Source organism: Jatropha curcas, chromosome 5 (assembly GCF_041381405.1).
Source record: "Jatropha curcas cultivar XTBG-Jc1 chromosome 5, XTBG_Jcur_1.0, whole genome shotgun sequence".
NCBI lineage: Eukaryota > Viridiplantae > Streptophyta > Magnoliopsida > Malpighiales > Euphorbiaceae > Jatropha > Jatropha curcas.
Window position 1 is genome coordinate 23,945,424 of NC_143155.1, and position 27,081 is coordinate 23,972,504.

Here is a 27,081-nt window from a genome sequence, read left to right on the forward strand (position 1 = left end):
ACTGCATCTAATTGTTCTATTTGCAATAACAACTTAGTCTATCATTGACTTTGAATTCCCGCTTGCAGACATTATTATCTTACTCCTTTTTTTTCCCTGGAAATTTTTTTTGACTTGTTTTTTCCTTTCCTGCTGTATCAGTTGCAAGAGAATTTGCAAAACAATAACATACCATGGATGGACATAAAAGTTTTGTTAGCATGTCTCCAGAACTACATCATCTGTATATTCTATCTATTCAGTTCTCTTGTCATCTACTTCAAAGCACTTGAATCTATCAACATTGAACAATATCTTCGTCCTATGGTTTTAGAACAGAAGAAAATTAAACAATCTTGGCAGAGTAATGCTATTATCGCAAGTGTTATTGCAACCGCAGATGGTCAATGCAGTGCTCATGCTTCTTGCCATCAGTAATGCTCCACAATTTACTTGGAACATAACTATAATATCATTTCTTTATAGCTTCATTGATCAATTTTTGTTGTAAATTTTTGTCGCATCAATTTTATGTCAAAAATTGTATGGTTTGATGATGTCTCAGGGTCCATGTCTTTTATCTTGGGAGCTTGTAGAATTGATTTTGCATGGATTTTGAATCAGCAAGCTATACATATATATATTTTTTTCTTTTTCTTTATTGGTGGCGGCTACACAACTATTTCTAGCACAGCATTATTACCCCAGTAACTCTGCAACTATGTTTTATAGCCTGTTTCACAAGGCTCGGATTGACGGGAAATAGAGATTTTACTGTAGAACTTTAGATGCATGTGATATTTGTAATTTGCGTTTTATCCACTGGCACTTGGCACTTGTGAAATTTGATTTGATAGCTAGATCTCAGCTTATACTGAATGCCCATGTTCTTGGTAAAATATTGACCTATTCTTACGCACACAATAGCTAATTATCATTAAAAAAAATAATCGCTTTGTTGTTACTATAATTATCATTTTCTGTTTTTTTTTTTTTGTTCAAAAAATATCTACATTTTTTTTATACTGATTATCGTAGTTTGATTTATTGTGTGTGTATACAGTGGGTGGGTAAGTCTTTCAAAGTGTTGTTGTACTGTGCACCGGGGGGGCAAAAAAACACTGCGGTGGGAGATTGCAATTGACGGTGATGCCCATCTCAAAAGGCCAAACCGTGGGTCCCACTTCAACAATAATTATCTCGTGTGCGCTTGCTTGTTGGAAGTAGTTGACCCGTAAGAATGATGCGCTCCAATAATGGTTCCATCTCATGATGATTTTATCACCGTGTCTCCACTGTTCTCATAATTAAAAAATCACGGTGCATGTATGCACCTATAAATACCACAAACGGATAGCCTTTTTAATAATAAATAATATTCAATTTCCTCAGCTCATAGAGGTCGGGCCTTTCCTGGAAAATTTTGGTTTATTCTTTTTTTTTTCCCCTTTCCCCTTCTGTGTTTACAGTTACTTCTCATTCTTAAAGTGGTTACAATTCTATTCTACTAACAGAGATCAAATTAAAAAGGTTTAATTGGGAAATTAAACTCTCTTCAATCTAACCACTTGGAAACATAAATATCAATCTGAAGTTGATGTACAGCAATATGCACATGCAGAGCTAGTTGTGATTAACAATCACTGGTTCCTAATCACAAGGACCAGTCAGTATATTTTGGGCAGGGGAGACTTTTAATAGCTTAACTGATCAAACTGATCACCAATAATCCATGCATGAACAGGAGCCATCTTTAAAGTGATGAAATCGAACACGATCTCTCATGATAATCTCCACATTAAAGATTTTAGAGATTAATTTACTGACCTCATGGCAGTCGCTGCAAACCTGAAGATTCTTGAATACTCGTATTGGCATTCCTGGTTTCAAGCTTAAAAGCCCCAAAGCAATAGCAAGTCTTTCACTATGTACCCTCAGAGTTCTTTGCTTGCCTTCATTCAACTCGTCAACCATAGGTGCTTGTGAATAGTCAGGCGTATACCCTACTGACTTTAGTTTTTCTTCAATCAAATCCAAGAACTGATAGATTTCTCCCGTTCGAGGATGAGAAGTGTCACCAGCGAAAAATTCGTGTGTAACACCTTCTATCTCTATCAAACTACATCCAGGTTCTTTTGTTACTCCTCTATCAGTCATCAATTTTCTCACCAAGCCAACATCATTCCATCGGCTAGCCGATGCATAAACTCTTGATAAGAGAACATAGACGCCACTGCAATCCCCTCCTTTTGACTCGAGAACCTGCCTTGCCATTTCTTCGCTTACCTCAATACTTGCATTCTTCTTACAACAAGAATCAAGAAGACTCCTCCATATAACAGCATCAGGTTTCATAGGCATGTTTGATACCAAATTCAATGCTTCATCAATCAAACCAGCACGAGCCAGAATATCAACTAGGCATCCATAGTGCTCTAGTTGAGGTTCAATCTTATACTCTGCAATCATCATCTCAAAATACTTTTTACCCTCATTTACCATACACCTGCGATTACAAGCACTTAAAACACCAACAAAGGTGATAGAATTTGGCACCAGCTTCCATGTCCTAACCATAAGATCAAAATATTCTAAAGCTAGTTCAGCCTTTCCATGCATAGCAAATCCAAGAATAATAGAATTCCATGAAGTTAAATCACGCCTATGCATCCTTTCAAACACCTGTAAAGCAATATCCAATGACCCACATTTGCAATACATATCTAGCAAACAATTGTTAACCAAAACATCATTAGCTACATCAACATCGAAGTTTCTCAATACATAAGCATGAGCCCACATCCCCAAAGACAATGCACATAAACCAGCACAAGCATTTAGAACACTCTGCATTGTATACCAATCAGGCTCAAACAAATCCTGCAACTGAACAAACAGTTTCAACGCAGTTTCAAACTCTCCAAACTGAACAAGCGCATCAATCATAGCATTCCAAGAAACCACACTTCTCTTCGGCATTTTATCAAACACATTCTGTGCTGACTCCAAACAACCGCAAGAAGCATAGAAATGAATCAAACTGTTATTTACATAAACATCAGACTCAAACCCAAGTTTTAACATCTGGGCATGTGCTTGTTTCCCTTCATATAAAGCAAACAAGTAAGCACAAGCCTTTAAAACGAAAGGGAACGTATGCTTATCAGGCAACACAGTTTCTTGCTCTAGCATTCTTCTATACAGCAAGAAGGCTGCTGCTTTACTATCAGAGCTTCGCGCACAGGCTCTAATGAGAGTGTTCCACATAAATGAATTTGGGTTTTCAATTCCATCGAATACTCGATAGGCGTAGTCAAGGTCGTTGAAGGCAGAGAAATGGAGGATTCGACTATAAACAAAGAGAGTGTCTGGTTGGTCAGGCAATGTAGAGCGCAGAGTTTGAGCGTGTATTTGCTTGAGCCGTGACATGTCTCTGCACTCATTCAAGCAGGAAAGAAGATGGCAATGTTGGTTTGCTGAGTTGGGCTTGGAAAGAATAATAGGAGATGGGCTTGGGATGATTGCCGAAGCCATTTTTAAACAGAGCTTTACTATAACAGAGGCTATGGGCTGTTGAGTTTGTTTTTTAATATTTGCTTCTGCCATGGTTGAATTGCATAAAACGATAAGCAGATAGACGCAAGTCTCGAAAAGTCGAAAATACCCATGCTAGTTTAATCTCTTTGAATTACAGTTAAGAGAATTCACCAACCACCGTAAATCACGAAAACGAATCCAAAATTATAAATTTTGAAAAATTATTTATTTTGTTTAGTTTGAAAAATATAAAGAATTGAAATTTTGATTCGGTTATGATTTTGATATCAAAACTCAAAACTACCTAAATTGAATTGAACAGAATTTATGTATAAATTTTAAAAATAAATATTCTTATAAATAAATTGCACATATATATAAATAAAAATAGATCGAACACTTTAAATAAAAAACGGAGAGATTACAAATTTAGGCGAGATGGACATAAACTATAACAAAACTCCCGCAATGGCAGCTACATTACATTGGAGGATTCCGCGTCTTCCCTTTCTAATCTCCCAACCTAACTATAATATTGAATAAAGCATGGTTATTCTATGTATTAAAATATGCAATAAACACAGAATTAGAGCTTAAATGTGATAATTAAGGAGATAATTAGGCAGTCGGTGTTTTGTTTGTGTCAACAAAATTTGGTGGAGGCATGTTACCTCCACTTTAATTTAATAAATAAATAAATAAATAATAATTCACGTGCACTCTACTTAAAATGTTTCTACCATTCCCTTCTCAACCCTCCATTGCTTGTTATGTTGGATTAAGAATTTAAGATTAGAGAGCTTAATTAAACAACTCCTTAACTACAAGCTTAATTAACCAAAAATCCTCACCAACATGGTCTTAACGTCTTTGATCTGATGATGCCAATGCTCCATCCTAATGATTTGTTTTTATTTTAATTAATAATAATATTAATTAATGTGAGCAGGTGGGTGGTGGGGGCGATTGAATCAACATACATGGAAAGGACGATGTCGTTTTGGGGGGCTTTGTATTACGTAATCGAATTATTCAATCGGCCACCTCATCCTTTCGACTTGCGACGCCATACCAGATTCTGTCGCAGTGCCAAACAACGAAACGCTTGACAAATAAGATACCACTGTCACCGGTTAATTCACTGCACGTTCTTTTTTTTTTTTTTTTTTTAAATATTAAATTATCAACACAAACGCCTTTTTGATAATCCGACGGGCCTGTCACCCAATACCTTCATTAATCGAGAGTTAATTGCTTTTTTTTTTATTAATTACAAACTTTATTTGCACATAAAAGAAAGATTTGCTTCACGTAACTCATGCACTCGGCCAACAATTTGTTTCAATGATGAGAGAAAAAAATACACTTGCTTTTTCTTAGTTTATTTTAAATTATATACCCTTCCGCCTCAAAATTTTCTTTTTTTATTTTTTTATCTCTCAGCTATTATTATCTTATTTTAAGTGAATAATTTATTATTTTAATCTTATTTAAAATATTTTTTAAATAAATATATCAATCAAACTACTATATTATCAATAATTAAATCTTGATATAAATAAATTAAAATATTAATATTTAATCTTTCACTTGCATTAATTGTTAGATAAACAAGCATATTTTGAAAAATTTTAATAACAAGCATATAAATTATTTAATTTTAATGAAATTAATATAATGATATATAGTACTAATATTGGTAGGAATAGAATGGTTAAGGCTCTTCTCCGTCCCTCTATAGGCCCTATAGTATTCAAATCCGACAAAAATTATGAGTTAAAAGCAGTGTCATTATTTTTTAGAATGTAAGACATCTTTGTGGAATAAAAAAAAAAGTATCATTTTACAAATATTCTAATAAATATTTTAATTTAATTTTTAAAAGCATTATAAATATCGAATTCACTTCAGATTAATTGATTGATAATTAATAAAAAAATATAATCTATTTTTTAAATATATTTATATAGATGCAAGTTATTAATAAAATGATATAACCATAAAAAATAATTAAGGCAATTCATTTATATATATATATATATATTAAATGCATTTGATCCATTTATAAAATAGCTAAAAATTAATTATAAATAAATCTCTTTTGGTATAGTAAGGTACGCGATAAGGTGATTAAGGCAATGAGATATTAGTGAAAAAATTACAGTTACTGATTAGTCTCATAATTAGCATTAGTTAGATGATTTGTCCTTTACTCTGAATGACTGTCAGAAATCAATCTCAGCAAAGTACCTGTCACGCCAACATTACCTATTTTAAAAATATCAGTTCCAGTCCATGAACGCGTTATCAAAACCGTGATCACTGCTACTCGCACATTTTTGCTTGACTCGCTATTTTTCCACCGCCCGACGCGCCGCTTTCTCTGTCCGTCTCCGTCTCCATCTCCGTCTCTGTTTATTATAGAATTTTCTCGAAGCCGACAATTTCACCAATTTAATTCTTAAAACCCACTCCCATTCTAGAGCAAACAAACAAGAAAAAGAATGGGTGTTGATTACTACAATCTACTGAAAGTTAACCGGAAAGCAACCGACGATGACCTCAAAAGGTCGTATAAGAGGCTGGCGATGAAATGGCATCCCGATAAGAATCCGGTTAACAAAAAAGAAGCTGAAGCTAAGTTCAAGCAAATTTCTGAAGCTTATGATGTCCTTAGTGACCCTCAAAAGCGTCAGATCTATGATCTTTATGGAGAAGAAGGGCTTAAGTCGTTTGAATTTGGTGGTCCTGGTGATGATGGAAAGACGTCCACGACGACGCCGAATACCACGTTCCGGTTCAATGCTCGAGATGCGGACGACATTTTCAACGAAATTTTTGGTGGATCTGGCGGCGCCGCTGGTGGTGAGAGTGGCAAGAGTGGGTTTTACAGAAATGGAGAGACGGGGAACCAAGGGTACAAGAAGGCAGCTGCGGTTGAAAGTAAATTGATTTGTAGTTTGGAGGAGCTTTATAAAGGAGCCAGAAGAAAGATGAGGATTTCGCGTTCTGTTCCTGATGATTTCGGGTCAGTTCTTCAATTTTTTTTCTTGTTCTGTGGTTCTAATTATAGTTAATTTGTCAAATAGAACTAGTTTATTAGCTGAATTGAACACTTAGGGAGCCCGAAGCATTGAATGTTTATATAATCATCGTATAGATATAATTTTTTGGGATTTGCATTTGCGTTTAAGTTTGATTTTCATTTAACAATGCGACTTCAAATTTCAGTGATTCCGTTGTTTATATTGATTTTATCGGAATTCTTGAATTTTAGTAAATTTTCTTCAATTAGAAGTAATTCTTTTGTAGTAAGGCAAAGACTGTTGAAGAAATCTTGAAGATTGATATAAAACCAGGGTGGAAGAAAGGCACAAAAATTACTTTCCCAGAAAAGGGCAATCAAGAACCTGGTGTTATTCCAGCTGATCTGATCTTCGTAGTGGATGAGAAACCTCATGCTGTTTTCAAAAGAGATGGTAATGATCTTGTTGTCAATAAGAAAATCTCATTACTTGAAGCCCTTACAGGGAAGACTTTTGATTTGACAACCTTAGATGGAAGGTATCTCACAATTCCAGTAACTGATATCATCAAACCTGGTACTGAGATTGTCATTCCAAATGAAGGAATGCCTATTTCAAAAGAACCACACAAGAAAGGAAATCTTAGAATCAAATTTGATGTTGGATTTCCATCAAGACTTACAGCAGAACAGAAATCTGATCTTAAGAGGGTTCTGGGCAGTATCGATACTTAGTTTATCAGAGTCGGAGTGAGCTTTTGGTTTTGCTGATCATCTATCCACACTAATTATTATTCATGTAAGTTAATTATTTTAATGTAAATACTTTTACATTTTCCACTGTTCTAGATCATCAAGATTGTGCATAGTAGGAAGAAAGTGAGAAGCAATTTTAATTAAGCAATATTGTTGGTTAATGTGGCATGGGATGGGAAGAAAAATATGAATATCTACTGTCAGTAGCTGCCACAAGATGACTCCTAATTTAAAATTTGTATACTAGTTATCTAATTTTATAAAATCTTCATTGCTTTGAAGTTAAAGAGGGAAAAACTCCTCAACATCATGTATTTTGGAAATGTTGAAATTTAATATCAATGCATTGAAGGGTTTCATCTGAATTCTTAATGTTCAATTTTTGGTTATGTAGTTTATCAGGTAGTATATCAATAGTTATTTAGTACATCTTGTTTGATTTTCTTTGTGTATTCCATATCTGCAATTTGTATGTATTTGATTGGCAGATTGAGCTGTGGCCTGGCCTTGCTTGCTGGATAGAATGAAATAACCTCCAAGCAAGAGGCCTACCATTTTCTTTCTATCCTTCAAATTGTCTTGGTTTTATGCAGAAGAAATCATTGGTAAGTACCAGAGCAAGTGGGCTCTGTGTTTGTAAAATCAATTGCCCCCTATTTTCTTTTCTTTTCTTTTCTTGGAACCCACTTGGTAATAATTCTTCACAATGAGCATAAACACAGCTACGTATGTCAAAATATTATTATTTTGATGTGACGTTTTATATGTAACATATTATATTTGAAAAACAAAGCAAATAATTGCTTTCACGTAAATTAACCATCAAAACTTCAAAAAATATTGAGCAGGTCGGTCAGTAGGAGGCTGGTATCTTTGCCTTATTTATCTCCTTCAGATGAGCTCTGCTTCTCCATCAGTCCAGTAATAGCTTTATATATGCTTCATCAGTTAAATCTCAAATCCTGAGCTGCTCAATCTTGTTCTGCAGTTCAATCTTTTTGACTCCTACTATTTTATCAACTTCTTTCCCTTTCTTGATGAGCACAAAAGCTGGCAATGTGTTCGCCTCGAATTGCTGAGCCACCAACTGTTAATTTCCATTCACCATTGTTAATATCATCCATAGCTTGTCAAGAGACACAGATATAATTTACCAGAAGAGAGACTTTACTTACAAATAACTTGTCGACATCTATTTTTATAAAATCAACATCTTTATACTTAGCAGCAAACTCTTTAATGGCGGGATCGATGAGTCGACAAGGTCCACACCATGTTGCTGTGAATTGTATCACCAGCTTCAACGACAGAAACGTAAAAGACAATTAACAAACGATACTAATTACGATCAATGGTCATTCAAATAAAGATTACTATTAAATAATTAATTAATTACCAGTTTGTTGTTTCCTTTAGTAGCTTCAAAATAAGCTTTCCATTGATCAACAGAACGTATTTCCACAATCCCAGATGGCTGTGTGTCTGTTAAACCTTTGTTATAATTAAAACTAAAGCTCGATCGCATTGTTCTTGCTCTCTGAAAAGAGTTCATTTGGCGAAACATTCTGTGCTTGAATTTCAAATCAAAGAAGGCTATGGGTTGAGTTGAAGAAAGAACTTGGTAGTAATGGCTTTATATAAGGATTAATGTGGTGGAAAACTTAGAGATTTTCCATTTGTTTTTCTTTCTAAAGGAATATGATTCCAGATGTGACATGAAAATACATGGACCGTCGGAAACTAAAATGGAAAGTTTTTGAGAATTAATTTAATTAAAGTTTTTTTTTTTCTTTTATTAATTAGATTCGGGTTGGAATTTGAACTGATTATCTTATAATAAAGTCAATGGAGGAACAATTTAATTTACAGTAACTGAAAGATTTGGAATTTGTATGATATTGTATTGGGTCATTGTGGGCCTTGAGAAAATTATACTGAATGGAAATGAATAATTATATGTGGTTATTAGAGCAGGTGTTTGTTTCGCAGGAATATTTATATCTATGGTCCCAAAAAATCTAAGAAACTGGAGGAGTGAATGTGTTCAACATCCACTTGCTTACCTTACATTCTTCACAACAATACTTCTCAAGTCTCCATCACCACACAAATTTTCAATTACAGAAAAGCCAATGTGCCGTTTTTTTATTTTGTTAACAGTGGAGATGGAATAGTTCCTAAAGCAGAGCATCGTGCTATTATAAATACTGTAATGCAAAATCATAAACACATGATGAATTGAGCTTTTTTTACACTATTTCGACAAACTTTGTAAAGTCAGCCGATGAAAAAAATATTTATGATGATAGCCATAAATTTCCAAATTAATTTCATATTCTTGAATTAGCTAAAATTACAGCATCAATTCGAACGAAACTAATTAATTCTTGCGTTTGAAAAAGCAATCGAGAGGTTTGAAATATTTGATAAATTTGACGATTTCAAATAATATTTTAAAACTCATTCATCAATGGAATGAAATCATAATAGAGACATTGAAAAGCTAATATGTTTCATAAATTTTCATTTTATTAAAAAACTCACATTTTATTTACTATATTAAAACTTGGTGGACGATAGGAAAATTAAAACATATTTTAGGCACCAAAAAGTAAATAAATAAAACATATGTTCATTGAAATAAATAATAACCAAAGTTGCTTTTTTATTGGATGGGACAAAAAAAATTTAATCTGTAGCGTGTTAATATTTAGCGAATGGTTTTCACATTCCCATGATTCGTTGTTTGTGTGAGAAGATTGTTATTTACTGCTATGGATCCTAAATTCTAACCCTATGCAACAACACAAAATGTCAACTCTTCCAAATGTTTTGAACGCATGGGTGTATTTTTCATTCACCAATCAAAGATTGTAATAATGGCATATTCAATTTCAGGCTAAAATGTTTTTGTGAATATTTTATATTTGTTGGAACTTGAAAATGGAAGGCAAGTTTATTCGTGGGCCAAAAGGATGGCATCTTCGCAATATGTATACAGTAACCATTGATGAACGTGGTCCACCGAATAGAAGCCCACTTGGAAATTCATATTCTGAAGTTCTCTCTCTAGAAATCTATAGGAAATCCATAATTAAAACTGCAACAACACCATCCTTTTAAGAAATTCCAATTGGAGAAAGAGGAATCCTTTTAACACCTGTAAGTTTTGTTTTCCTTTTAATCTTCTTAGAAGGCAGAAAAAAAAATCCCCCAAATGGTTTGGCAAAACATTCATAGATTATTTATTAAAGGAACAGCAACATTAGACGAAGATAGTTAGGTATTACCCATTAATTAGCAGTTTCACTGTCATGAATCGAGTAAAGGACCAAAATCAAGATTATCCACCATAAGATGAGAGGATTAAGACTAACGAGAACCAGTCATCAATGAGTCCTATAAGAACAAATATTATTTTGTATTCATCTGATATTAATTAAAAACACTTCCAAAGTATAAACTGCTTCATTTTCTGTTTAAAATAAATAAATAATTAATTCAGCATCTTAGATTAGCAATATAAATTATTCTTTTAGGGCAAATGGAATAATTAGTAGGAAAGAAACCTTTCAGGTAGGTACATCCAGATAAACTGATATCTAAAAAGAAAAATGACGTTCTCGTGAGAAAGCATACTAGCAAGCAAAGGTGCAGTGAATAACAATTACTCAACCAGCATCCCAGCTGGAAGGCAGAGTCCATTGATCAAATGATTTTTTTAATACGCAACTGAACCAGAGTTAGCATCACTGCCGCAAGCTGTGGCCCAATTTTTGCAGTCAATAATCAAAGCGTTAGAGCTAAGCCAAAAAAAAGAAATTCCCCCAAAAAGTTTCGACGAAAATACTTAAATTAGCTGAACTACAAAACGAGGGTGTCTTCGTATGGTGCATGCATCAACAGTAACCCACATTCATAACAAGTTTTTCATGCAAAACAACCAAAAATAAAATTTTTGACCACCCACCTACAAAACTAGCAACACAGACACCTAACAGACGCCCCCCACGCCCCCAGTGAGTAATGATGTCATGAAGGTCATGAAGGGACCCCAACGTCCGCTGGGGCATGACCACCATGAACTCCTGAACCATGATTGTTATAAGGGTGCCCTCCGCCCCTGCCACCCCTTCCCCGATTGTTATAGTAATTTCTTGGATAATAGTTTCCCGACTGGTCATAATATTGGCTGCGACCATTTTGGTACCCACCACCACCTCCTCTGCCGCTGCTTCGACCACCCCGACCATTTGAATATCCCCTCCTGCCACCACCTCCACTGCCGCCGCGACCACCTCTTTGGTTTTGATAGTTCCTACGAGGGGCGTACTGTTGCTCCTTCGGATCTACCTCGTTTTGATTATACTCGACTTCAGATGATCTAGCTGGTTCCTGTTCACTAGAGACCACTTCTAGAGGAATTTCAGTCTCGAGTTCTTCCTGCAATGGATAAATCAGTCGCATTAATACCATACACAAGGAAATATTGCAACATTTCAAGCAGAAGCACCTTATCAAGTTCCTCTGCAGGGCTGGATTGATCATCATCAGCTTCGTGTCCTAACAAATTTCCCGTGTCCTCATCCTACAGAACAGAGAGAGAGGTGAAATTTCAAAACAACGTAAAAAATTGAAGAAAGCCCCAAAATCAAGATTCAAGAGAAATTATTTAGTGCAGTCTCTCTCAAAATCATGGGGGAACAATTTTCTATAATTTTTGGTGGATCTCCAAATAATTTAAATTTTCATCAGAGGATAAATTAAAACTGGCATCGACATTCATACGTTAAAAAAATAAATAGATAAAGAAGAAGAGAACACTGGCAAAAAAATTTTGCCAAGGAAAACTTCAATACCCACCCCCCACTTGCCAAAAATTGAAGACAGAAATGTGAAGATAAAAAAACAAAGCTAGTGCATATTTATCTTAAAAAAAGATTGTAATTATAAATTCAACATAAATATTATCTGTGAAAAAGGAAATGCATAAACACACTGTACATGAATTAAATCACGCAGATCATAATCAGATGGTAAAACTGCAACACTGGATTCTCTCTCTGTTGCATTGCTTAGAATTTAACAAGCCACTATATAATAGAAAGAGAGATTTCTGAGATTTCAACAAAAATCAATGAGCATGTAAAAGTGAGTCATATAGCTTAAATAAGTACAGCATAGCAGTAAAAAGCCAACTTTTAGAAACAATGAGGGAGAAAATGGTATTTCCTCCAACAATGAAGAGCAGCCAACTAAGTTAAACAGACATTAAACATAGTCATATAATAGCACAATTCACTGAATAACAGAGGCTAAAACTAGATGCATGTATTTTCAGTATTTATTTTTCAATAAAACCAAAAAGGATGGAAAAACTAGCTCAGAAATTCTTCTTTCTTTTTTTCCATTATGAAAGGAACTTATGCGGCTCAGATAATTGTAAACTTAACGATCTTCAAAGTTGTTCATATGATTTCACGGTCTAAAAGATGGACAACACCATATATCCTCCTGGCATGTCCTAGTTTAAAATTTTCCATCTTCAGAAGGCAGCAACTCCCTTTCCACAAAACTAAATGAAATCCCAATGATTGAAATTTCACAAAACATATTTCCAATACTTACAATACATAGATCGAATCTCTTAGAAAAACAACAAAGGTATTCCTGATTGACTAAACAGAAGGGGAACAAATTTTCCATTCCCCTATATATTCAATGCAAGCAAGGCCTTACCGAACTCCATGTAAAGAAATTAAAATTTTTTAAACTGCCTACGAATATCTTATGCTATCCAATTAAAAATACAAATGCACAAATATACTGGAGTTTTTTAGAAGAATAAAGAGAACAAATAAATATAAGAGCTAGTCCTGGAGCCAATCGATGCAATAAAGGATTTGTCAGGCTCAACATGCATCTCTCAAAACATGTTCATCAAATGGGCTGCATAAAAAAAATCAACTCCTCGGAACTGACAAACACACCTAATTTCTAGCAAAACTAATAAGTTATGCCACCTTTCTGGTTTCCTATGTTGCTGTACAAACAAGGAAGGACTCCAACAAGAAAATTTCAGTATAAAACATTCAGGTCTTCTTGAGGTAACCTGACTTTATAATCATAATTTTTTGAGGATGAAGAAAAAGGGAACAAGTAAGTACTGACATCAAGATCCAGGAACCAATAAATCATTGCCACAGTATGCCAACTAATACTCATTAACTCATTCCAAAGAGTTCTCAACGACGAGAGAGATGTAAACAAAAAACAATAAGAGATTATTAACAGAGATGAAGTCAAATCCACGTGTGTAAAATTAACATCTACCAACCAGACACTCTTCCCTCAAAAAAAAAAAAAGGGGGGATAAACAAGCGATGACAAAAAGCACCATCAAATTCCTAAATCCATCCTAGAAAACTCCCTACAAGAACAAGCATTAAGAGTCTACGATTTCAACAACAGAGATTAATGGGACAAACATGGTCTTGCAATCCAACAGAACAAGAAGAAAGCTTAAAATATCAATTAATGCCCCTCTACCAGCATGTTCTGATGTCTAATTAAAGAAATTGCATATTACGCTTTACAACCTTAATCACTTGTCAGTCTTTCCAATAAATGATGCATGATCTATTACCTTTTCGATTCCATGATGTGCTAACTTTTGTGAGCAGATACACACTGAAATTTGTGTACATGTATAAAAAAAAGGTTGAAATTCACAAACTAGGTGTACATGTATAAAAAATGTATAAAAAAAATTCACAAACTGAAATTTTTGATTCTAGTAAAAATGTATAAAAAATTCACAAACTAGGTTGAAATGTCTCAAATTCCTAGCATTCATTTAGAAAAAAGTAACACAGTTATTCCATTTCTCTGTGTACCCTGTGATTGTAGAAAGACTGGACCATGAATGCTGAAAAATATAAGTTTCTAATTTCTTCATGAAAGACTGTACACATAGTTGGAGCAAAAATAATGAAATAAGTAAAACAAAAAAGAGTGCAAATAATAGCATTGCAAAAGTGAGCTCAGGTGAGTTGATATCATGATATGCCAAACAAAAAACATTCCCATGGGTCATATATACAAGGGAAATATAGAGGGGAAAATGAAGGGTATGAAAGAGGGGAACTCTCACTATTCACTAACCCCAAAGAGAGCGAACAACATCAGACTAATGAACATTGTCCAAAATCTTTCACTTTCAATTAGTTCTAGGCTTCTAGCAAAGGATGCTCTTAAAACCACTAAAGCCACACATGTAATTCAAATATGCTTGCGGACAGCAATCAGCTTCGTGGACTAGGGCCTAACATTAATGTATAGCATTCCAAAGGTGATATCTCACTTTAAAAAGTAAATAGACTTGATTATCACCACCAATGTAAGTTCACCAAATCATCCCAGGAAACTTCAAACACGTTATATACAAACATTAAGAATTATGCATTCCAGTGGCAGAGTTGATTAAGAGTGTCATTAACTTAACAATCAAACCCAACAGGTACAAAGATAACAAGTTCCCAACATCTGCCGCATTAAAAATCCAATTATTCGATGCAACTGACCAAATGCAATAAAAGATTACACTAGCAAACTTTTTCCTTTCTGAATATAATTATAGAAAGCCTCTAATAACAATTTTTGTGATGGCCACAAAGAATCAGAACATATCTGTTAAGGCCCTAATAATGATGCTGTGGGACTTTTCCCAACAAGGTCATGCATAAGTCATTGCCATTAATTCCCAAGGCACAATAATGTTTTACATGTAGATAAACTTCAGTCATATATAGTAAAAAATCACAGAACTTTGCTCTCATGTACCAATGTTTGAGGATGTCAAACTAGAACATGCAGAAAAAAGCAGCCGAGCACAAAATAATGCAGATATATGCACACCACTGAAGATAGCCCCTGAACACAAACCAGCAATACTGTCTGATAAAGCGCTGCTCGCTGCCGATCGAGCACCTACTATAGTTAACAAATCTCCTCTTACAGCTAGTTTGCAGCATATAACAACTGTGAAATTCGGATAATAATAGAAATATTTGCAATGAGCCAAGTGGTTCATCAAGTAAGATCCACAGGGCACGTCAATGCTGCCACCTCTTCTACTTCCTCCCTCCCACAACCAAAAACCAAACCCAACCCCTGCCCCAACGGAGACACACACAAAAGAAAAAAGAAAGCCTTTTCACAAGTTCCCATGTGACTTTATGCACTATGGCGACTACCACATGACAGACTCCTTAAAATCTAATCATTCCAAAACGTCCTTCAAACCAAATCTGACTTTTCTGCAAAGGTGAGCTCGCCAATACATTAAGAGCTGTATTACTAACCTCGTGCCAAATGCCATAGGATGATCCAATTCAGATTTATCAATCAATAACAAACTACAACCAAAAAAAAAAAAAAAGGAAAAAGAAAAAGGAAAAGCACAACGAGCAAATACGCATGTTGCGGTTCAGGTAACAGTAAACAAACTGGGGCATCTTTGATATGAAGTTTACAAAACATGAACTTGTACCTTCGGCTGGTATTGTTCAGCTGAGACTTCCGCCTGGACTGACACTGAAGGAATTCTATGAACAGGAACCTGGAAAGACGCATAGTTTCCAGCAGCCGCAGCTACTTCCACTGGAGCTTTCATCTCCGGTGTGGTGGTGAAGTAATCAGAAGCCATAATCTTGTTCAGCCTCTCCCTCAGTTCCGCATCTGCGAAATCAACAAAACAAAAACTTTCAGTGAAAATACTCATACAATAAACAATACAATACCAAGGCCGAACATAAATGAATAAATAAAGCAATTACAAGAAGCGTTAGCATTGGGCTCAATTGGCTGGTCGGAATTAGCAAGCCACAACTTGGCACGCTCGATGCACCGTTGCAACGCATTCCTATGAGATAAGTTGGAATCAACAGGGCGCGAAATCAACAACCCGCCAAGCTTCGAAATCATGTCCAAATCCCTTTCCCCAAGCAGATCCGTAGCATCATCAGTTACATAATCATAAGTCAAGCAGCAACCTCTCTCGTGCGTACGAGTCAACATCGTGGCAGTGAAGTCATTCTGTGACTTCACGTCGAACAACGAACCGAAATACAATAAATTCAACAGATCCTCCACCATAGAACCACCGTCACCGCGAGTATCTTCATCAGAGTCGCAATCGGTTTTCTCGCTATCATCCTTATCCGGAATAGCATTATTGGAGACGAACGATTGTTGCTGGTGACGTTGGATGGCGAGAGCGATTTCTTCAGAGACCGCGGTAGCGAGAGGCTGGCGAAGCTTCTCGAGCTCTTCAATAGCGGCGCAAACGGATGGCTTAGAACGAAGAACGTCTTCTTGTTCTTTATTGATAGGCTTGCCTTGGGAGATGGCCTCTTCCATCTGGAGAATTCGGTTGTACTTCTTGCGGAGAGCACGGAGGCGCTTGTTGATAAAGCTAAGGACGGGTCCGTCTGTCGCTTCTGAGGCAGCAGTGGCCGCCATTTGTTTGAGAGGTTTTTTGAATTATAGGAAAAGCACCACCGCCGGTGGTGGTGGAGGAGGCGGCGAAGGTTTTGAGGGTTTTGGGAGGTTAACGGAGGGAAGAGGAAGTGGCGAGGGGAGACTTTACTAATAATTTATAGCGTAGAGAGAGAGAGAGAGAGCGAGAGAGAGAGAGAGGGAGCGTAAAAGGAAGGCCTAAAAATTATTAGCATGGATTAATATGGGCAGCGTGAATAGATATCCAATGGGATTGGTGGCGGGTCAACTTATTTTGACCCGAAGATGCCCATCAAAGTATTATTATTATTACTATTAAGTAGAAATGTTTGATCCATCTAATTATTATTAATAAGCAGATATGTTTGATTACTTAGGTTCATCTCTTTCGAACTTGACATTTATTTGATATTATTTTTCATCATTTTAAAGTTTCAAACCTCAATTTTTATTGGACTAATTGATTTGATAGTGTGATAGAGCAAAGAGAATATCAAACGTGCTAAGTGCGTGGGTATATACATGCTCCTGTAACAGAAAGGATCTCCATTTCCCGGTCGCACTCATGTCAGTGAAGAGAGAGAGAGAGAGAGAGAGAGAGAGAGAGAGAGAGAGACTAAAAGCCCCTTACTGCATCATAGTACATGGAACCTTTATTATGATAATATTATTATATGAAGTGGATTCAATTACATTTAACAGCCTTCCATAAAGAAGCCTCTCATTTTTACAAACATTTCTGCAGTTCAAAACCAAAACTTCCCTGCACCTAAAGAAATGAAAGCCTCTTCTTCAAGAAAATTGGCAATGCTGGATCGTTCTGAAGTTATTTATAATTGCCTCTGCAAAAATGATAACTTCCCTTTAAAATCTGTTACGAATTTCCTTCCCATTACTGGTTTCCTGCATACTGCATCTACAAATAAATCCGGTGAGGTAAACATTCCGCAGTGCTGAGAATATTTCAAGCTGATCACCAGAGTCTAATTTGTAGTTGCTTCATTCTGCAATTTCATTACATTTAAAATTCTATTTCTTCTGGAAAACTAGCTGTTCCAGAGTATACATATTGCATTTCCTCCTTCCACGTCTGCAAAACAGAAAACTGTTAGCTTGGAGAACTAAGACACATATCATACGGAGTTGCATAAAGACTTGCCTCGTGTCGAAAGGCGATCCTCATATGGGGTACATTTGTCTTGTGAATATCGTTTCCTTCTGGACCTCTCAAAAAATATTTGCTACCAAGCCAATGCAACTGCAAGAGGAACCCATATATAAAGAACATGTAAACCTTCTTCATAAATACCATGTTTCCCATCCTCATGAAAAAAAAAATTGTAATACTTTCAGATCCTATGTTTCCTAGATCTATGTTCATCGGGCAAGTGTACTGAAATTTAGACATCATAACTATATCATCTTCCTTTTGACATTTGATCAAATAACATAATTATTGATTAGAAAATGTAAATTAATAAATATGGTGCATGTATTTGCATGCCTGCAGCATTAATAAATTTCCTCACCTTTGCCAGATGTGAGAATCCAGATTGATAAACAGAATTTCTTGCTATCTCACACAAGTCACATGAACTGAGCTTCCAAACCTATAGAAGGGCCGAATTTCTTTAAGACACATCACTATGTCACAATAATAAATGAAAATAAATAAAGATAACCATACCTTTGCTGCAATGCTATACTCCTCCACCAGCGCTTCCCTTGTTAAATGAATTTGCAAAGGATCATCAGAGGAGAGTGAAACATTCAGGCCACGCTGGAAGAAGACAGGAAATGGATTTCGATGATAATCCAGGAAAAGCGAATTGTTGCTCAAAGGTGACATGGCCAATCCAATCTGATAATGAAAGGAAAAGTTGCTAATTAGTAAACCATTTAGCTGTATCTGGACAGACAAAAAAAATGTCAGATGCACCTCTAATCTTGTAATTCAACAAGGTGAAGCACTCCTCAAAGCTCACTCATTGACATAAGGTGCATAAAGAGAAAGATTATAGCCCTTTTTGGTCCCACTGAAACGAGACTTCAGGAGGGAAGGTCTTGGAGACAGTATCATTCAATATTTTAATGTGAAGTGGCTACTCTCAAGACCTGAACTTGCACCCTGGCAGTTACAAGCTCATGAATTTCACCAAGACACCAAGCAATGGCCTCATAAGCATAAATGTATTGCATAAAGTATTCTAATTTCATGCTGTTCAAGTTCCTTAAGTGGCAAGGATAGATTCTCCATATGATGTTGGCTGAGAGACAGTTCTCTTCCACCAAAACAATGAAGATCATTGCATGTCTCCAGCTTGTACCCTTGTGTAAAACTCAATCTTTTACTGTTATCCCAATTAAACATGGAATGCCAGGGGATGTAAAGCAAACCTGAGCAAGGTAATACAGATATTGCAAAACAGGAGACTTTCGCAAGTTGATCCCATGAGATATGTTATGGCATAGAAGAAATGCGGCAGCCAAATGGTCAATATCACCAGCCTGCACAGATTTTGTTAGTATCAGCAGCGGCTCAGAAATCTTAAGTCTAAAATAGACATCAAGAATGGGGAGAAAAGAAAACCTCTCCACAATGCGGCCGGAATTTTATGGTCGGCAATCCTTTAGATTCACGAAGCTGGAAACAAAAGAAGAAATGTAAGTCCATTCAAACATGATTCAGCATAGTACACAGTCTCCATTTTAGTTTTTCCCCATTTTTTTTTAAAATAAGTAAAGGAAATGGAAAACAAGAATAATTAAACTAATTTCAATACAGCAATTCAAAAAAAAAAAAAAAAAATATTGCAATGATTTATTGCATAATGGTCAATGAAGATTCATTTTGTACAATTTAAATCAAACACTCAGGTGACTGTCTTCATAAATCAATTCATTTGTTTTTAATTTACACTTTTTCTGAGGATCAAAATTAATCAGGGGCGGAGGGAGGGGGGACTGGGAGGCGCCCCCCCCCCCCCCCCCCCAACAACAAAAAAAAAAACTCCAGAATTTGTTTTAAGCTTGCCTTAAATTTTAGTACAAAAAAATTTTTTCTTCACTTTGGTCCTCCTAATTTTTGAAAAATTTATTTTGGCCTCCCCAAATTCTAAAGTCTAGCTCCGCCCCTGAAATTAATCATATCTCTCTATATTCAGGAAATCATCAGATAAAATTTATGTGCAACATGCACCAGTCACAACACAGTGATTGAAAAATCACTCAGTTGAGGGAGGCCCTATAATTTTGTGCTAAGATCAACATTGTCACACAAAATCACTTGACAACTGAAAAAACACCTCAATGATAGACAGCAATATTAAAAGGAAACAAGCAGGTAATAAAAACCTTATTAAGAGTATAAAAGTTTGCATAGCAGTAATAAGCATAATAAGAGTAAGCTGGATTGAACTCGTTGGTCCATTCAGCTGGTTTTGGCATGTGCTTAGTTGGACGCCTTTCTGGTCTACTTTCATCATCAACAATATCTAATCCCACAACCTGCACCAGTGAAAAAATTAGTATTTAATTATGTTTCCTTTTCATGTATTCTCTACCATATCAGTATATTAGGACACAGGCATTTTGCTGATTGATATTGTTTTTCCGTGTCTCTGTGTCTGCCCATAAAAATGGCAAAGGTGGAGGCTGCAAATATTTGTGAGTTACAGGTATAGCACAGCAGAGATTAAACAAATCCATTTTATTCATCGGACTACATTTGAAGAACAATAACTAGCCAACCATATCAATTACAATCTACATAATACCAACTATCAAATTGCAATAAATACATAAAAATTCAAGTAAAAATAATTTTACAAATAAACGCACCTGCATTAGGAACACATGTAGTTGGGGATGAGAGCTTGGGTTGATTGTGACTTCAAACAGTGGAATGAAAACATTATCAAGAATATTCTGAAAAGATTTAACTGTTCCCATTTGCTTATACACATTGTATAGCCGTGGAAGCTGCAAATTTTAAAATTATTTTTAATATAAAGAAAAAGGAAAAAAAAAATGTAGATAAAGGTGCAAAGCAAGAAAATTTTACAGCCAGACAACCTATGAGAATCAAGGACATAGAACAGCTGACACTAAAAGGTCGCTAGGAATTCATATTGCAAAAGAGTCTCTTTCTTCTTGTTTTTTCATCTTAGAAGTTAACAAGTGTCTTAAAAGTAGCGCTCAAGAAGTTCCTCAACGTCCAAGATTTGGAGTAATGCAAAAAAATTCTTTTAATGAAAAGTCAAATAGTCAATATTACATATTGTGGATTTGATAACTGATAAAACCTATTAATTGTTGATTGTTGTGTCTCAATTGTATTCAAAGAATAAATACTACATTTTAGTCGTACATGGAGAAAAGAAAGAAAGCTCAATCAAAATCCTATCTTGATAGGGATTCAGCTTACTACTGGACAAGTAAAGCAAATTACAATGAAGTTAGCAGAAAGAAGATGAAGAAAACACGGACAGAAATTGAGAGAATTATTTTATCAAGTGCAAAAACTTCAAACTTGAATATACAAGATAAAGATAAGCTATTGAGGCCCTTTGAATTGGTAATATAAGACAAAGGCTTTTTACATATATGTACAATTCCTTGACTAGAATTTGCGTAGCTAACGATAGGGGTGGCATCCTATCAATTGAATGGACAACTATACACATAAAAGTGCAGTTACCAGAGAAGAAGACCGATGCATGGCAATTTACCTGGATTAACCAAACAGCATTCTCACTATAAATTGAGTTGTTAATGAACCAACTCGCCAGCTGGTCCCATTCACTTTGTTTCCTTCCATATATGGAAACCCTGTACTCAGCCATCTGAAACATTGTAGGATTAGAAAATATGAAACCCAAAAAAAAAAAAAAAAGTCATTTCACATAAGTTGGAGACAATAACTTGAATTTCACCTGTATTATGCTAAAGAGAATCCTCATGAAAATATAAGTGAGATCAAAACAGTCTAATATTGAGATGATTTTATGTTTTTCTTCATATTCTTACAATGGGAGAATGAGTTTTCTACTCTTCACAAATATTCTCAAATATAAGAGGAAGAAAAATCGCTTTCCTGGCCTTTCAAAGCAAAGCTACAGAGACAACACATGTATGTATTATCCTTGAACATGAATACCAATGCAAGTTCGTGGGGTGTAATGAAAAAAATAAAAACCTGGTATTTGCTTGCTTCAAGATCTGATAGAACTTCTTTTGTTACTTCTGCCAAGAAGCGTCCTGTGATAATTCAATTAAAAACCAGCATAGCATTATATTTCTTCACCCTATATAATCTGATAGTACACAGATATTCACTTAAACATCAAATAAATATAAATGAAAGGGAGACAATAAAATCCATCGGTTATAGATATACTTGACATTTATATTGGCACAAAGGTCCAACAAGAAGATAAAGATATGAAGGGACAACAGAAGTAGAACGATAAATGATATTTCTCAAACTTCTGCAATCAATGCTATCTTTCTTTCATACTTTTCTGAGAAAATATTTTCTGATGTTTTGGGCACCAAAAAAGAAAAATTATTCCCCAGTCAAAGGAAAAACTAAGCCATTTACCAAAAAAGTAAATCGCTATCTTAAAAATATGAAAGTCATTACAGACTTTGACAAACTTAAAGAAAGGAAAGAACCTACGAGAGAATCACATAGACATGTAACACTAGTTAAGTGACCATCTACAACTGCTGTTCTCGCAGGTTAGCACTGTCAATGGCAAATTGCTCACAACCATCTAACCTTTTCTACTGTAATCTTTTCATTTTGGACTACAAATGAAAACATTCAGAGTCCTTATAGGTCCACTTATTTTAATGTTTTCCTTGTTCATTCAAAGAACAATATTTTTTGAGTGCATTCCTATCATTAAATATATTTTCTAGTTATCTTTAGCATCAGAAGTTTACAGCCAAAAGAAAAAAAAAATAAATAAATAATGCATCTAATTAGAAAATCTTTTTTTCCACAAAATATTTTTTCCAGACAAATCATTTCTGCAGGAAGAAAAAAAAAGCTTAAGATTAAGATGATATCAATCCTTCAAAACTTATGCAGGCACTATAATACTAACCTTGGATAAGATTATCCTGCTTTAAAAAAATCTCCCGGAGTCTACTTTGTCCACAAGGATTGTACTTAAGATTGAATTTATCGAATCTATGAAAGGTACTCTTATCAGCATGAACATCCAGCAAATCAACATTCAAATCATACCTGAAGTGCACCACTCAAATAGTTAGGAAATCAACTGAACAATTCCCGGCAAGGAGAGATAAAGAGAACAGTGCTTATCCATACCCAGTCAAGTCCAAACTCTCAAAAACTTCCTTTAGAGTCATGTATTTTCCATCTCTGAATATAACAACCTGCAATATACGCCATACCAAGAACATAAAATAGTTATTAACAAAGCAAGTGAAAATAACAAAATTTCCAATGAAACTAAAGCAATTGACAAATAGAAAAAGTTCAGTGAGAAATAAAAATATACATACCTCATCAGGTTCCTTCCTTAGCTTTGACTTGATGAAGCGCAGCAGATGCTTCTGGTTCATGCAAGCAGAATGATGCACATGTGTATCAACTTTTCTGATATTGTAGAAATCGCGATGTGGTGCACTCTTCTGAGCCAGGAACTCCCTGTCTGCATTCACTAACAGATGAAGGCGAAACTTCTGTATAGTGTTGAGGTATAAGTTACAAGCAGAATCCAAGCAATTAAAACATTAAACCAAAACAAAGTTTGAAGAGAATTACCTCCTCAAGAAATCGTAATCTGTGATGGCAAGCAGTGCGAACATTTCCAATAGATATGATTTTTAAAAGGTGATGCATATCAGTAAAGAAGGTTGTCGCACTAGCAACAGGGAAAAGTTCTACAGTATCTGAATAAAAAATCAAAAACTTTGATTATTGACATGATCAAAAAAAAAAAAATCTAAGAAAATCACAGCTTTAATAACTATCAAAAGAGATTATTACACTGTCTTCTAACAGCTTGATATTTAATAACGGCCCAAAAAGAGTTACACATAAAACACATTCAGGTTCTCCATAGCATTTAATTTCCATCTACATATAATGACCTATGTCTTCGACATGATTATATTCTACTACACATCAATTTTTATTTTTCTCCTCTGTAGCTCAACCATGCAGCTTTCATCCTTTATTTATGCTACATAGGTACCAAATTTCTTTCCTGGGAAGCAATTTTAGAGAGAGAGATACTATGCCAACTAATCTAAGGGGTCTAGTAGGCCAAATTCAAGATCATTACGAGAAGAATTATGTCAATAAAGCACCAGTGTGAAACATGATCGGGCAATTCATTGTCAAGAGTTTAATAACTTAAATTTGCTCCATTAATATGACAGAAATTCCAAAAGAGAGTTCAGATTGAACATATTTGAAACTGTACACTTCTTGCACTTGGTACAAGTATTTGATAACAGTAAGCATCCAGGTGTCAGCTCACCTATTTTGCCAATTTCATATATTACCTTCACGAATTTATAGTGTCAAATTATCATACCTATGTCTGAGCATCCTAATCAACAGAGTACATGAGGGTAAGATGAAGTATCAAAGCTCTAAGCACAGATGCATGGGTCAAAACTAAGATGTGATTGACATAAAAATTCATTTTATTTTTGACAAAACATTTCATCAAGCCATCTCCAAACTTTGCTGAATTCATTTTACAATAATAAATATAGAAGGATAGGCAATGATTGAATATCTGAATTCACACAAACTGCATGCAATGGCTTAATATTTGGTCTGGCAAGTTTTAACAACTATAAATTACTAAAGATTAATGCTATTGCTCCTAATACTGACCGTTTTCACTTGCATACACATGTACAACTCCATCTTCCATCTTGAAGTGATGCTGCCCAAGAATTTTTAAAAATATAAATAAATGAGAAAAGCTTAATGATAATAAAAGAATTGTTTCACCTGATCATATGGATCTTAAAATGAAATGAAAATTCTTGTGCAACAAAAAGTTATCTGCATGAGAACTTCACATTGATAAAAAGAAAATAACTTACTGCAGTTGCCGGGACAGGTTCAAAGTGAAATGGATTAGATTTCCGCGCTGGTGTACCAGGTTCAGCGACAGGTAGCTTCTTCCACGGTGCAACCTCTTCCCTGTAAATGTACCTATTCCGCAAATCCAAGCTTTCACGGATCATCTTACGTACTTCTTCCTCTTCTACATTTACTGACTCTGATGAAAAGGTTTGTCAGAAAGAGAGAATGTGATTGACTGTCACATATTGCACCTTATATTCAAATTTGAAATGAATTCATTAAAAGAAGCACAGAGAGCCAACTTAGATTGATTATGTCAACTAGTTGATAATTCAATAACATTTATTACTTTTCAAATCAAATTAGGAAGTGGTCATCAGTATCATATATCCATGGTAATAATACACAAGTGAAAAAAAAAAAAAAAAAAAAGAGGGGGGGGAACCTTATCAAAGACAAAGAGCTCAGGGAAGGACCAGAGATTTGAGATACCGTGCATTAGAGTTCTTGGAGGTAAAATTGTGGTGGCAAGAGCAAGATTATTCCCCACTTGATGCATTGAAGCTGTATCTACCTTTCTGCCTATTGGATCAGTGCCAATTGTCAGATCACCTCTAGCATCTCCAATATTCTGATGTTGGATGCTGTTTGCACTGTCACCTCCAATTGGAAGAACAACAGAGTCTTGAGCCTTTGAATCAGCATCCTGCAAACACACTTGCAACATCTCAGATTGATTTTAATCGCTTTGTTTGAGTTATTTGGGAAACTAACATAGCTCTTACAACGAGTAATAGCAAATTAAAAAGCAAAGAAAATGATGCAGCAATTAAATGGTCTTAACTTTATCACTGCTCGTCCCAGAGAAAAGTTCTGCTGATAGGACCAGAAAACTGTTCCTTTCTAAGTGCATAACAAAGAACCAGGGAATCACCATCTATTGCCAATAGCATCTATAACCAAACTTGCATGCAGTTACATCATATGTTTAGTAAAGTGAATATTAGGCAGCAGGAGCTAATTATATTATATACAAATAAAAGTAAGTATCAAAGCTAAATCTGAAATTACATACGTTTACGTAATCAGCAGAAGGATCCATATTCACATTACTGAAGAAAACGTCATCCTCTGTGCCAAACTCTGTTTCTTCTTCGTCAGAATCACCCATACTGTCAAAGGCATTGCCACCTGGAGACCTTGGAGTATTTAGCCTGCCAAGAGAAGCCATTCTTGTAATAGAACTACAGTAGTTAACAGAGTTATTCTGTCCTGCAAAAAAACAGAGAGCAAAAAAACTTAGTGTCCCAAAGAGAAAGGGCAACAAAGCCGGTTCCCATTTCCTGATTTATTCTAATATATTGCGGAAAGCACAACAAAAAAGATACAACTAGACCAGACAGTTTCAAGACTTACCATCTCTTTGAGATAGTCGCAGAGGCGGGAGTCCCGAGGGAACGAAATTAAGCCTATCTCCCTGACTCTGATCAAACTTCACATCTTCGTCGAACCAATCGTTATTCAACACCACATTAGGCATCGAGCGTGATATCTTATAACTGCGAAGAACATTCTTATCCTCCAACGACCTGGATGAACTCCGGGCCCGGATTTTCCTCCCCACAGCTATCTCTCCACCTGCTCCGTTCGCATCGTCATAATGTCTACTCCCCTCCTCCTCCTCGTCAGAATCCTCTTCGTCAGTAACAACAGATTGATTTCTCGAACTTTTAGGGGAACTAAGGCGAAGTTCGATCAGACGATCGAGAATTTGATCGACGGTACGCTTGTGAATATAAAAGGCAGAGATTGCCATCAATGAAGCTCCAACGAGAGCTGCCATGGCAAGGTGTAGAGACGACGATGGCGAATCCATGGTAGATCGAGAACGCCGTTTTCAAGTGGAGTAAGATGAAAATGGAACCCTAATTTTCCCCGCCAGTGAATGAGACGAGCTTCAGCGACAAGGGTGTAACTGTAAATAAAGGAAAAGTCTAGGTTTTGCTTTTTCGAAGATGAAAATGGCTTTTCGGGTGTTTCGGGAGAAGAAGGAAGTGAAAGATTGGGCAACTGAATGAAGTGCACGGCTTTGGAAGTTGTTGGATACACGTGGAAATCACGTGCTATCTTATGGTTGCTTTCGGGATTGGGTAATACTACTGCTTAAGCTTTGGTATTTAGG

The 27,081-nt window shown here is 35.5% G+C and overlaps 5 protein-coding genes across 6 annotated transcripts; 1 reads left to right on the forward strand and 4 right to left on the reverse strand.

Annotated features, from left to right (window-relative positions):
- Positions 1–955: 955 nt before the first annotated feature.
- Positions 956–3,599, reverse strand: CRR28 (Tetratricopeptide repeat (TPR)-like superfamily protein). The gene has a single exon (XM_012237065.4). The coding sequence runs from the start codon at positions 3,583–3,585 to the stop codon at positions 1,699–1,701; it is 1,887 nt and encodes a 628-aa protein (XP_012092455.2). The 5' UTR covers positions 3,586–3,599; the 3' UTR covers positions 956–1,698.
- A 2,212-nt stretch (positions 3,600–5,811) lies between these two features.
- LOC105649793 (uncharacterized) lies at positions 5,812–8,384 on the forward strand. The gene is made up of 2 exons (XM_012236578.4): positions 5,812–6,544; positions 6,829–8,384. Exons 1-2 carry the CDS (start codon positions 6,021–6,023, stop codon positions 7,274–7,276), a joined length of 972 nt encoding a protein of 323 aa, XP_012091968.1. The 5' UTR covers positions 5,812–6,020; the 3' UTR covers positions 7,277–8,384.
- LOC105649791 (thioredoxin H7) lies at positions 8,025–8,917 on the reverse strand. The gene is made up of 3 exons (XM_012236576.4): positions 8,694–8,917; positions 8,473–8,595; positions 8,025–8,384 (listed from the first exon to the last, which is right to left on the reverse strand). Exons 1-3 carry the CDS (start codon positions 8,859–8,861, stop codon positions 8,253–8,255), a joined length of 423 nt encoding a protein of 140 aa, XP_012091966.1. The 5' UTR covers positions 8,862–8,917; the 3' UTR covers positions 8,025–8,252.
- A 2,037-nt stretch (positions 8,918–10,954) lies between these two features.
- LOC105649790 (glycine-rich protein) lies at positions 10,955–16,989 on the reverse strand. Its single transcript, XM_012236575.4, has 4 exons — positions 16,135–16,989; positions 15,849–16,036; positions 11,811–11,885; positions 10,955–11,740 (listed from the first exon to the last, which is right to left on the reverse strand). Exons 1-4 carry the CDS (start codon positions 16,817–16,819, stop codon positions 11,339–11,341), a joined length of 1,350 nt encoding a protein of 449 aa, XP_012091965.1. The 5' UTR covers positions 16,820–16,989; the 3' UTR covers positions 10,955–11,338.
- A 468-nt stretch (positions 16,990–17,457) lies between these two features.
- Positions 17,458–26,984, reverse strand: LOC105649789 (putative AMP deaminase). 2 transcript variants are annotated; one of them, XM_020685601.3, is made up of 20 exons: positions 26,316–26,984; positions 25,975–26,171; positions 25,743–25,802; positions 25,392–25,605; positions 24,917–25,095; positions 24,702–24,753; positions 23,616–23,743; positions 23,354–23,533; positions 23,157–23,224; positions 22,930–23,072; positions 22,014–22,075; positions 21,547–21,660; positions 20,657–20,797; positions 20,171–20,323; positions 19,407–19,460; positions 19,214–19,324; positions 18,504–18,677; positions 18,346–18,426; positions 17,976–18,074; positions 17,458–17,906 (listed from the first exon to the last, which is right to left on the reverse strand). In XM_020685601.3, exons 1-20 carry the CDS (start codon positions 26,773–26,775, stop codon positions 17,838–17,840), a joined length of 2,739 nt encoding a protein of 912 aa, XP_020541260.1. In that variant the 5' UTR covers positions 26,776–26,984; the 3' UTR covers positions 17,458–17,837. The 2 variants fall into 2 exon arrangements, with proteins under 2 accessions (XP_020541260.1, XP_012091964.1); XM_012236574.4 differs by lacking the exon at positions 25,743–25,802.
- Between the last annotated feature and the right edge of the window lie 97 nt (positions 26,985–27,081).